General features: G+C 39.7%; 1 protein-coding gene across 1 annotated transcript; it reads left to right on the top strand.

Annotated features, from left to right (window-relative positions):
- mTor (serine/threonine-protein kinase Tor) lies at window positions 1-13,225 on the top strand. Its single transcript, XM_034978626.2, has 10 exons — window positions 1-435; window positions 1,468-2,265; window positions 2,872-5,456; window positions 5,845-6,017; window positions 6,800-7,085; window positions 7,705-9,588; window positions 10,302-10,517; window positions 11,268-11,633; window positions 11,974-12,288; window positions 12,536-13,225. Exons 1-10 carry the CDS (start codon window positions 216-218, stop codon window positions 12,965-12,967), a joined length of 7,275 nt encoding a protein of 2,424 aa, XP_034834517.1. The 5' UTR covers window positions 1-215; the 3' UTR covers window positions 12,968-13,225.
- Window positions 13,226-13,587: the final 362 nt, after the last annotated feature.

Below are 13,587 nucleotides of genomic sequence, written 5' to 3'. Positions count from 1 at the left end.
TTCATGTTTTGTGTTTATATTTTATAAAATAGACCTAAAAATTGCAAAAACGCAGACGCAATTTTTTTTGTGGCGTTGTGGTGATTTGTGCCTTGTGGATCGAAGATCGTATCTCTGTTCTCGCGTTTGAGTTATAAATTATAATTTAGAACACATTAATTATATATATAATATATTATTATGTTTGCTTGTGCGCTCTGGCGCCGTGAATAAAAATGTCAAATCAAGTGCCCGCGTTTGTTGCGGGCTTGAAGAACCGAAATGTGGATATACAGACGAAAACAGCTCGGGAACTGTATCACTATGCAAAGACCGAGCTGCGGGAGGTGCCGCAAGAGGAGCTCACGCAGTTCCTCGATGAGTTTAACCACCAAATATTTGAGATGGTTTCCAGCAACGATGTTCACGAGAAAAAAGGTGGTGTACTGGCCATAGGTATGTATCATAACTCCCTCGTTGATAGTTGCTCGCTTATTGGGTTAAATCTAGCTAGATCATGAGATCCTGGGTTCTAGTCCCGAATCGAGCCAAAAAAACTGGGGTTTTTGGTTAAGCAATTCTCAACAATCCACAGTTGGGCGGTGTTATACCCTCATGCAGGAAAATTCATAGAGCAATATAAGCAACTAGATGACACCCGGCGATACAGGGATTAAAGTTTTTTAAAAATTCTAAAGAACTGACCTTGCGGGGTAAAAAGTATCTTATACCCATATACAGGATGCAAGCTATCTCTGTAACCAAATAGTTATATGATGCCATACTATATCCTCCTGTATATAGTTTTAAAAAATCCTAAAAGAATTTTTTAATTTTTTTGGGACCAAAAGTAGCTTTTGTCCTTCCCCGGAATTTTGTCAAAATTGGTTGAACAGGTGGACTGTGAAAAGCTAGCTGACATACAAACAAACTGATATGAGTATGGATAATTTGCTTTCTTGTGCATAATCATACTGAAAAATCTATGATCATAAAGCAAGCTTTTATAAGGGGTTATTAACTGGTTTACAAGGTGATTTTTTAACCTGACAACAACAGAACTGCTGAAATAATTCTGCCCCCATGAATATTAAGTTATAGTAGTTCTATGATCAAAATTATGTTATGTGCTATGCTTTCAAACCTTCAAGCTCATCTAAAGTGCATTATATGGTTTTTGTAAGTCAAACATTATCAGTATAACCAACTTATAAAAAATGATGGAGATTCTCAATTTGACACATATTTTAAAACTAGATGATGCCCGCGACTTCGTCCACGTGGATTTAGGTTTTTTAAAAATCGTTTGGGAACTCATTAATTTTCCAGGCTAAAAAGTCTATGTCCTTCCCCGGGATGTAAGCTAACTCTGTACCAAATTTCATCGAAATCGGTTAAACTGTTGGTCCGTGAAAAGCTAGCAGACAGACAGACACACTTTCGCATTTATAATATTAGTATGGATAAATACACATAACTTTTTTTCAGTGTGTCTTATTGGAGGTGATTGCGATACAACAAAAACCAGAATAACCAGGTTCGCAAACTATTTGAGAAATCTCCTACCATCCTCTGATGTAGGTGTAATGGAACTGGCTGCTAAAACAGTTGGACGTCTAGCGACTGTGTCAGGAGTCAAAAGAGCGGAATATGTAGAGTTTGAGGTAAAAAGAGCTTTTGAATGGTTATCAGAAGAAAGAAATGAAGGTCGAAGGCATTCTGCTGTTTTATTGCTAAAAGAATTAGCTATTGCCATGCCAACATACTTTTATCAACAAGTGTCTGGTTTCTTTGATCATATACTAATTGCTCTAAAAGATCCTAAGCAACAAATCAGAGAAGCAGCTGCAAAAGCACTAAGAGCTGGTTTAGTTGTGACCGCCCAGCGGGAAACGGCTAAACAATCAACGGCGAAACCGCAATGGTATATGCAGTGTTATGAAGAGGCTATGCTATCATTTGAGGAGGTCCCGATTAGAGAAAAGGGTATTACCAAAGAGGATAGAGTTCATGGAGGTTTACTTATACTAAATGAACTATTAAGATGCTCAAATGCAGTATGGGAGAAGAAATACACCTATCTAATGCAAAGCCTAGATACGCAGGAGGATATAACTGTCTCCGATGATATAATCTTTATAAGTTCGAAGCTCCACAGTCCGTCTGTAAAGAGAGGGTACTTGTGCGATGGCTTCAAGACTGAAAACGTTCAGTATCCAGTTCCTAACTATGAATCGGAAGTATGTAGAAAGTTGCTGATGGAGAAGATTGAGAGAATTTGTCAAGGTTAGTTTAGTTTATTTACACAACATTAGGTACCATTAAAGTTTGGATGAATAGGTTGAAGTGCCTTAAACAGCTTAAAGCTCAATGCCAATAGAAATATATATTGTGTTGCGTTCTCTACAATATGATCAAGTCAGAAATGAGATCTGTAGGAGAACTTGAGAAACCAACATAGCTCGCCGGGTTGCGAAGCTGAAGTTCAGTAAACCGATAGACGTTGGGGTTTCAAGGTAGTGGACGTCTATCGGTTGATGATGATGACGATTGTGTTGAGAAAACTGTTTGCATCGTGAATAGTTTCATCACTAATTCTAATCTTTTTGACACTCACGAAAATTTAAGCTTAAAAAATAATTTTCATAGTAAAATACAATGCACAATGCAAATTGTTATCGGCGTGGTACAGGTTACTGCTTTTAAAACCTAACATCCTTTCCACAATAGTCATAATCATAAAAATTTAATTGAGTAAAGATCTGGGTGTAACAAGACTATGTTCCTGAAGAATACAGCTTCATGAAAATAAACTTCAACTACTTCACCATTTTAACTTTTGTTTTCTCTAGCTTATTTATAATTCCTTTATATCAAAGAATTCCATTTCAGATGCCATGTCTTGCCAGAGGCTTCTCAAAACACAAGGAGTACCACAAACGCTGCTCATTATAATTCCAAGACTAGCAGCATTTAATAAAGAGTTATTCTTAAGGAAATACTTGCCTGCTACCATGTACTATTTACTCAATTCAATAAAGAGTAGGGAAAAAGATAGAAACATGGCATTCACTACATTAGGTCTAATGGCAGCAGCTATAGAAGGGGATATAAAGATTTATATTCCAAAAATAATGGATGTGATCAAACAAGCTCTGCCTGTAAGAGATACTCAAACCAAAAAGAAGATGTGGATTGACCCATCCATTTTCGCATGCATCACTTTACTAAGTAGCGCAGTCAAAGATCTAGTGGTCACTGATATTAAAGAATTACTTGATGCAATGTTTGTAACCGGTTTAAGTCCATCGTTGACCATATGTTTGAAGGAATTATGTCAAAATTTACCTTCACTTAAGTGTGAAATTTCCGAGGGTCTCCTAAATATGCTCTCGCAAGTATTAAGGAATAAACCTTTCTTGCATCCCGGTGTGCCGCGAAGCTTAGAACAACAGAGCACTATTAGTGTCCCCATAGAGCAACAGGATACTGCCAGCATTGTTCTGGCATTGAGAACACTAGGGACATTCCATTTTGTGGGCCAACACAGCTTATTAACCTTTGTCCGACGATGCGCCGATCATTTCTTACAGAGCGATCAACAGGAGATTAGAGTGGAAGCAGTGAAAACCGCAGCGAAATTACTAGCCGATGCTACAGTCAGAACTATGAGAACGCCATCTAGAACTCTTACCATGCTAACTGCTGAAGTTGTGGGCAAAATGTTGGTTGTATCCGTCACAGACCCAGATTACGAAGTCCGATACTGGGTATTGGAATCTCTGACGAAAATCTTCGACACCCATTTAGCTCAGATTGAAAATTTAAGTTTCCTTTTCATTGCAATGAATGATGAACATTTAGAAATTCGGGAACTAGCCATTTGTACCATCGGTCGATTAAGTTCAGTCAATCCCGCATATGTGATGCCCGGTCTTCGTAAGACTTTAATACAGTTTCTAACTGAACTGGAACATTCTGGAATGGGCAGAAATAAGGAGCAGGCAGCTAGGATGTTAGATAATCTCATTTTACATGCTCCAAAACTTGTTAAACCATACATGGAAACTATCCTCAATGTCCTTGTTCCTAAATTAAAGGAACCTGATTTAAATCCTGGTGTAGTAATCAGCGTTTTGAAAGCTGTAGGGGACTTGGCTGATGTCCATGGAGATAATACTGGTTTAAAAAAATGTTTGCCTGAATTATTATCAATTCTCCTGGATTTACTATCCGATGCTTCTGCTACAGAGAAAAGAAGTGTTGCTTTATGGGCGTTTGGTCAGCTTATTAGTGCGACGGGCTACGTCGTTACACCGTACACTGAATACCCGAACCTAATGGATGTTTTACTAAACTTCTTGAAAACGGAACAGCAACCCAAAGATAGGCGAGAAACGATTCGTGTCTTGGGACTTTTGGGCGCCTTAGATCCTTACAAACACAAGGTGACTAGAGGATTAATCGATGGCCAGCCTGATTCTAGCTTAGTGCCAGTTGCTGATAGCAAGGCAGAGGAAAACAACTTCGATATGACCACAAGTGAAATGCTCGTGAACATGTCTTCACCTGTGCTCGATGAATACTATCCGGCGATTGTGATCTCGACTCTGATGCGTATTCTACGCGACCAGACACTGCAACAACATCATAAGAATGTGGTTGAAGCCGTAACGGCTATATTCCAGTCCCTTGGCATAAAATGCGTACCATACATCTCACGCGTAACTCCAAGTCTTCTTTTTGTGGCCCGAGCTACCGAAAATAATAATAACTTCAGAGAATTTCTCTTTACGCAACTAGCCAAACTTATTGCAATCGTGAAACACCATATTCGGAACTATTTGGATAAAATTTTCGAACTGATCAAGGAGTTTTGGACTCCAAACAGTCCTTTGCAACCAACTTTAATATTGCTGGTCGAACACATCGCATGGGCTCTCGGATCCGAGTTTAAAGTATATTTGCCTCAATTGATGCCGCAAATATTACGCGTCCTCGCTCACGATACAAGTAAAGACAGATTTGTTACTGAGAAGCTACTTTATGCTCTACAAAAGTTTGAAGATAACCTTGATGATTATATGCATTTGGTGATTCCGTCGATAGTCAAGTTGTTTGATGCATCGGACTGCCCTATACCAGTAGCAAAAGTTGCAATGGAAACAGTTGATTATCTTTCAGACTCCTTGAATTATAGCGAACTTGTGTCCAGAATAATTCATCCCCTTGTGAGAAGTTTGGACACGTGTGCCCCTCTTCGTACGACAGCTATGGACACATTATGCGCTTTGATCATTCAACTGGGTCGGAAATATAATGACTTTATTCCCCTAGTTCAGAAAGTCATAACAAAACACAGGATTCAGCATCATAATTACGAATTGATGCTTTCAAAGTTGCAGTCCAATACAACATTATCTGTGGACGATTTCTTGCAGAGCACAAGACGAAGGCCTAGGAATAATAACCAAGAGGTGTGTACCAACCTGTATTTTGTACTGTAGTTCTAAGGCTGTCTTTACACCAGAGTTATGCAAGGATGCTTATTTCTAAAAGGCGGAAAAATAAAAATTTTGAGTTTCCGCCGAAATACCTGGAAATTTTCAAAACTGATGTTTCTAAAAAATAATGCTACATAGGACTAAGGTTTTTAATTAGGTCCTATGTAGCAAACTTTTAAAAAAAAACATCAAATTTTCTAAATACCCATGTTTTTGGCGATAACTTTTAAACCATTTTTGCAATTATCTGCTTTTTAGAGAAAGGATCAAAGACCAAGGAAGGAGGAAAGAATTACCGACACTTTTCCTGGGTTCAAGCCTTTTTAAAATGTCAGCTTTGAAACGATGGTTACTTTTTCAGACACGCATAGTAGCGTGCGACCCATCCCATTCAGGACGCAAGCTTTACGTGAACGCACACAGTCTAAAAGTGGCGTGGACAGTAAGCAGTCGAGTGTCCAAGGACGATTGGCTGGAATGGTTGCGACCTTTCAGCATTGGGCTGATTACTGAATCTCCCAGCCCCGCTTTGAGGTTAAAATCATTTGAGATTTTATTTTAAGTTAAAATTTGGATTATTTCTTTTAATTTGTAAGATATTAGAAATTAAAAGAAATAATGAAGAAAGATGATCATCCGCGTGGATTTAAGTTTTTGAAAATCCCATGGGACCTCTTTGATTTTCTGGGATAAAAAGTAGCCTATATCACTCTTCAAATCTTTAACTATATCCATGCCAAAAATTCGTTGCTCTGTTGCGACGTGACTGAAGGATAAACCAACAAACAAACACTTTAACATTTATAATATGGGTATTGAGGGTAGTGATAATATGGGTAGTGATGTATGTAAACTTTATACTCAAAAGCTGAAATAACGCCGTTTCTAGATTTGCCTAGTCAATTCTCAGGTCAGGCAAGAGGTTTGAAGCTAAGTCCAAAGCAAACCGCTGACTAATGAATTTTTGGTCAATCTGATAGTTAACTAAACTTATGGTTTAACGTCAAAAGCACTAAACATTAAGACTAACACTAAAGTTATGATACTCACATTGTGTTTAATACAATCAGAATTATCAGAGTTTGCGTTACCTTTTTGCTTAGACTGCATTTTAGACAGTATAGTATATCAGCCAAAAATGAATGCGATCGTCACATTGTATCTATCTCACACGTTTTGGTCGTAGAGTACCCTAAACCTCCTGTTTTGGTTTTTGACTTATTTTTGATGTGATAACTTACTGTCTGTGCAAACCGAGGATTAGTGGAATGTCGGCTTTTGACTACATAATATATTAATCTAATAAAACTTTTCAGGGCGTGTCGAACTCTCGCACACAACTATTCCCAGTTGCTGCGCGATCTATTCAACGCAGCCTTCGTCTCTTGCTGGACGGAGCTCGATAGCACTTCACGTACGGAACTCTCCAATGCTTTAGAGCAAGCCTTAACAGCTCCCGATGCCCCCGAACTTGCTCACACGGTACTGAACCTCGCGGAGTTCATGGAGCATTGTGAAGGAGGGGCCTTACCAATCTCTACACAGCTTCTTGGTGAAAGGGCTATGCATTGCAGGGCATATGCTAAAGCACTTCATTATAAGGTTTGTAGTTTGTATGCTTACAGCCCCCCAATTGTGTAAGAATAACCATTTCATGGCTATCGCAATCGTCAAGAATTCTGCCCTTTGATTGGCTGTGAAAAAATGTAAACAACGAATCAACCAATCAAATGGCAGAATTTCTTGACGATTGCGATAGCCATGAAATGGTTATTCTTACACAATTGGGGGGCTGATTGTACATTAAGTACCGCCACACCATAAAACACAGTTGCGTGTGTAACGTTGCAAAATCGATTTTTAAAAATGTAAAGTTGAGTGTTATAGGTATTCTGTGTATGTGGAGATTATAAAATACAATGGGACGCGAATTCCTTTGATGTTCGCCAAAATGATCGCGATCGAAACGTTGAATGTAGGAAACATACCTTTAGAACGTGACAGGTCGAGACGGCAATCGGGGTGGGGTGTGCGAGGCGTCCTTTCCCGATTGCCATTTCGACCTGTCGCGTACTATATTTCTATACGTTCACAATTTCACGAAAATTTCTGCGACGTCAATTACATTTTCAATACTAAAAAAAGTTGCGTTGCTTTTGATTGGTTTGGTATTTTTTGAGCTTTTCTCCCATTTTACTATTAAAAACTGATCATTTTGCAGGAGGAAGAATTCCGAAACGGGGCGACCTCTCAGGTAGTAGAGGCTTTAATACACATCAATAACAAGTTGCAGCAAAAAGAGGCAGCCGAAGGATTACTCGAACGTGTGATGGCTCAACGGGAAGCCGGCGATACTAACTTGAAAGTTCAAATACGATGGTATGAGAAACTGCATAATTGGGAGAAGGCATTAAATCTCTATGGCGCAAAATTAGTAGGGGATGATGATAACATGGAGGCCTACCTGGGCGAAATGCGCTGTTACGAAGCCCTAGGCGAGTGGACGGAGTTGTATAATACCGTATCCAAGCGTTGGACGAGAATGTGCGATGAGGAAAAATTTAAAGCAGCAAGATTGGCCGCTGCCGCCGCTTGGGGGTTGAACGAATGGGATTCTATGGTTAAATATGTGAATTTCTTACCGGATAATACGCAAGACGGAGCTTTCTATAGAGCCGTTCTAAATATTCACAACGAAGACTACAGTTTATCAAAATTAAATATCGATCAAGCTAGAACGCTACTGGACTCGGAATTGACCGCAATGGCCGGCGAAAGCTATCAAAGAGCGTATGGAGCTTTAGTGAATGCTCAATTGCTTGCTGAATTAGAGGAAGTGATTACGTACAAGTTGGTTCCTGAAAGGAGGGAATCGATAAAGCAAGCTTGGTGGACGAGACTTCAAGGTGGACAGAGATTGGTAGAGGATTGGCGAAAAATTTTGCAAGTGCGAGGTTTAGTTTTGACGCCTCAAGAAGATATGGCGACGTGGCTAAAGTTTGCCTCACTATGCAGGAAGAACGGGGCGCCGCGGCAAGCCCATAAAACGCTAGTTATGCTTCTTGGAATGGATCCTAATCAGAATCGAGACAAACCTCTTCCAACTCAAAGGCCTAGACTGACGCTCGCATACGCTAAACATCTTTGGGTCGCTGGAGACAAACAACTTGCATATGACCAGCTCCAACGTTACGTCGATGCAGTCGAAACGGGAGACGCAGAACATTGCAGGCTTGTCGCTCGTTGTCATCTGAAGCTAGGATCCTGGTGCGAATCATTACTAGGCATCAATCAACAGTCTATTCCAGAAATACTACGAAACTACTCAGCCGCAACTAACTTAGCATCAGATTGGTACAAAGCCTGGCATGCGTGGGCTTATATGAACTTTGAAACGGTTCTGTTTTACAAACACCAGGAAGTCGATACGTCCAATCCTGAAGAGACCAAACCCGTTACAGAGTACATTCAAACTCACACTGTGCCTGCAGTTGAAGGATTTTTCAAATCGATAAACTTATCCCAGGGCAGTTCTTTGCAAGATACCTTGCGATTGCTCACATTGTGGTTCGATTATGGACACCATCCCGCCGTTCATGAAGCCCTAGTTGAAGGGATAAGGACTATAGAAATTAATGTGTGGCTTCAAGTCATACCTCAACTTATTGCAAGAATTGACACCCCGAGAGCTTTAGTTGGAAAGCTTATTCATTCCCTGCTCATTGATATCGGCAAATCGCATCCTCAAGCCCTAGTCTATCCTTTGACAGTGGCGTCTAAATCATCCTTTGTTGATCGTAAGAATGCTGCGAATCAAATTCTGAAATCGATGTGTACCCACTCAATTAATTTAGTCAACCAGGCGGCCATGATATCTGAGGAGCTCATCCGAGTCGCTATATTGTGGCACGAGCAATGGCATGAGGCTTTGGAAGAAGCTTCTAGATTGTATTTCAGTGAGCACGACGTCAAGGCTATGTTTAAAACTTTGGAGCCATTGCACGCGATGTTGGAAAGAGGCCCGAAGACATCAAAGGAAGCATCGTTTAGTCAAGCGTATGGGAGAGATCTCAATGAGGCGCAGGAATGGTGTAACCGGTTTAAGGTAAGGAGCATTTAGTGCCTGATGAACATTTTCTTTTTCGATATATTTTATTTGTTTTAGCTCTTATTCCACAAGTGGTAGAGCAACTTAACGCCGTAGGAGTTCGATTAGTTGGGAACTTCGATGATTTACATACTTATTTATTACAAGCTGATGCCCACGACTTTGTACGCGTGGAATAAGATTTTCAAAAATCCCATGGGAACTCTTTGATTTTCCTGGATAAAAAGTAGCCTATGTCACTCTCCAGGTCTTTATCTATACCCATGCAAAAAATCACGTCAATCCGTTGCATCGTTGCGACGTGATTGAAGGACAAACCAACAAACAAACACACTTTCGCATTTATAATAAGGGTACCTACTGACTAAAAATTTTTAGACTAGTCAATTGAATTGACTAGGTAATTTCTATGATTGACATTAAAACATGATAGTAGGCTAGTGGTTTGAGTTTTTATTCTTACAAAGTGCTTAAATTTTGGGCTCTCTTTTCTGTTTCATTTTAGGCAAGCGTTATAGAAGAACCACATTTTTCATTAGTTTTGATGTGGCACTTGGCAGTAGTAGCGTCATCTCTTGTGCATACAACATAACTAAATCCTTACTTTAATCTATAGAAGAAACGTGTCCCCTACACATCTCTGCCACTCGCTACTCTCATATCAACCACACCTTATATTGGTGATTTTAATATATGGTTGTTTCTTCTAGGAGTCAGGATTAGTCCGCGACCTAAACCAAGCGTGGGACTTGTACTACCACGTATTCCGGCGCATTAGTCGCCAACTTTTGCAATTGGCGTCTTTAGAACTGCAGTTCGTGAGCCCTCGATTGCTCAACTGCCGTGATCTGGAGTTAGCTGTTCCCGGCTCATACATACCGGATCAGGACCTCATCCGGATAGCTCACATACAGAGCAGCTTGCAGGTAATAATAAATTTATTATGTGAATAGCTAGCGGTTTTACATCCCATGAACATTTAGGGTGCGTTTGGAGTTGTGTTCTCAACCAATCAGATTATTCGGAGATGACATGATAAAATTATTCCGGAGACGTGATCAATAGACCAATCAGGATACTGTTAGATACAGTAACCTCATTGGTCTATTGATCACGTCTCCGCTTCAGTGGAGAAGCGGAGAGAACTAACAGCACCAGCAGAAATGCCAAATCATTGTTATCTTTTATTTTTGTTGTTAGTTGTGTAAACCATGACTACAATTATTTACAGTCATTTTGTCACTTATCAGTTAATTAGTCTTTTAGTAAACTCGTGTAGGGCCCTTAAATAAACCCACACCATTATTTTAAGGGAATGCTGTAGATGGGATTTGGTTTCACCATTGACTTCTAAAGATGGAGACAGCTTAATTTGAATGTTGTTTTTCTGTGACGTCAGTGGTAAAGATCGACTGCCGATTTCTCAACACCGCTCTTTGTCGACTTTTTTAAACTAGCCGATGCCTGAAACTTTAGTGTTTTAATAATCCCTTGAGAACTCTGATTTTCCGGGATAAAAAGTAGCAAATGTCACTGCCCACGACTTAAACTATCACTATGCAAAAATTACGTCGATCCGTTGCTCCGTTGGGGCATAATTGAAGGACAAACCAATAAACCAGCACACTTTCGCATTTATTATATCGGTAGTGATTTTCTTTGTGATTCATAAACAGGTAATATCATCGAAACAGCGCCCGCGTCGCCTTTGCATCAGAGGTTCCAACGGCAAAGATTACATGTTCCTTCTCAAAGGCCACGAGGACTTACGTCAGGACGAACGGGTGATGCAACTATTCGGCTTAGTCAATACTCTGCTGCAAGCCGATCCGGACACTTTCCGACGAGACTTGGCCATACAAAGATACGCAGTAATACCTCTGTCGACTAACTCTGGCTTGATTGGCTGGGTGCCTCACTGTGACACATTGCACTCGTTGATAAAGGACTATAGAGAGAAGAGGAAGATCCTGCTCAATATAGAGCATAGGATCATGCAACGGATGGCATCTGATTTGGAGAAGCTTATGTTGATGCAAAAGGTGAGTTGGCTAGAAATAAAGATGATTTTTGTTTACCTATAAAAAACTTACAATAATATCAATCTAAGATTTTATGATTAATCGTCTTTTCCACGTGAAGCTTTGTGAAAAGGTTGTCAATAATCATGGTGATTTAGTTTATGCACAAGCTGTTCCTAACTCCGTGAGTTGATGTTTTGTTTAAGCAACCAATGTTGTTCACACATAAAATCAAGTAAATGGTTTGCTATATTTGTTTCAAACTTTTCAGTGGAAAAGGATAGCAGTACTTATATACTTGTTTTAGTTCAGAGATTTGCGTTCAACCGGAGAAGCACCAATGCCACATTATTTATTCCAGGTGGAAGTGTTCGAGCATGCTCTCGAGCACACGGCAGGAGACGATCTTGCCAAATTACTGTGGCTTAAAAGCCCTTCTTCAGAGGTCTGGTTCGAGCGTCGCACAAATTATACCCGTTCTCTCGCTGTCATGAGCATGGTGGGCTACATCCTGGGGCTGGGCGACCGACACCCCTCGAACATCATGCTCGACAGAGTCACGGGAAAATTCCTGCATATAGACTTCGGCGATTGCTTCGAAGTAGCCGTTACTCGGGACAAGTTTCCCGAGAAGATACCGTTCCGGTTGACGCGTATGCTGATTAATGCTATGGAGGTATGTATTCTATAATATGATCGATTAATTAACCATTGGCTCCTCAGTTTCACTTGGCATGACATCTAAAAAGTACCAAGGAAATCCATGAAGTAAACCTGGAAGAGAACTGGTTCCGTTTACGTCAATGATAATTGATATTATAGTAAAAAGAATTAGATACATTCTCATTTACAGGTCTCATTTGTTAGATTTGAAAAAATTAAGGTCTTAATTTTGACTCAAAAAATATGCTCGTCCTTTTCAGGTAACCGGCATCGAAGGCATATACCGTCGCACTTGCGAATCAGTAATGGAGGTACTCCACCGCCATAAAGACAGCGTTATGGCCGTACTGGAAGCTTTCGTATACGACCCATTATTAAACTGGAGGCTCATAGACGCGGCGCGACGGTCTAGGAATGACGCCGACCCTTCGTCATCAGATGCCGCGTCACCGCAACCCAGCAGAAGCCGAGCTTTACCGTTAAACGACGTTGACCAACCCGCTGAGACAAATCTAAACAAACGGGCTTTAGCTATTGTGAACCGGGTTAGGGATAAGTTAACTGGACGGGACTTCACGCATATAGACGACGCGAGCGTTTCCGTACAGAAGCAAGTTGATTTGTTGATACAACAGGCGACTAGTAATGAAAATCTTTGCCAGTGCTATGTCGGGTGGTGTCCGTTTTGGTAGATTAATATGTTGTGAATTTAGAACTGCGTAACTAAAATTAATTAGTCATCTTTAGATGAAGATGTTAATGTTGCAAAACGCTCACTTATTATATTATATTTGTTTTAGGTATTTGTACCTAAATATTTTTTTTTAATAGCATTAGCTAGTACTTTGTCATCGTCATGTATCATGTATAGATTATCATCATAATATGTTAAAAATATTGTGTACAGTTTTGGCATTTAAAATAAAATAAATGTTAGTTATTATTATAGATTCATGAATTTTATTTACTCAACCATTATTTGATTTTTTGGCTTTTGCTCGCGTCAATTTCAACCATTGAGTTAGTGAGACTTTTTCACAGTAGCTCAACTCTAAAGGATTAAATGAATAAATAGTTGAACTCAGGTACTTGGTATTGTGGGGAACTCACGGAAGCTGATTAATCTGATTTAGTTTACTTAAATCAGATCAAAATTGAATTTATTTAGGAGAACTTTTTCTGTCAGTCCACCCAACACTAAAGAACTTGCTAAAGAAGGTTTCCCTTTTATTTATGTCATTAAAGGATATGTCAATATATATTTCCAATATCATATACATATTGCCTACTGCAGAAATACTGTTTTTTTTAC

This window comes from Maniola hyperantus, chromosome 19 (genome assembly GCF_902806685.2).
Source record: "Maniola hyperantus chromosome 19, iAphHyp1.2, whole genome shotgun sequence".
NCBI lineage: Eukaryota > Metazoa > Arthropoda > Insecta > Lepidoptera > Nymphalidae > Maniola > Maniola hyperantus.
The sequence above is the reverse complement of the archived record's forward strand: the minus strand, read 5'-3'. Positions and strand labels throughout refer to the sequence as shown.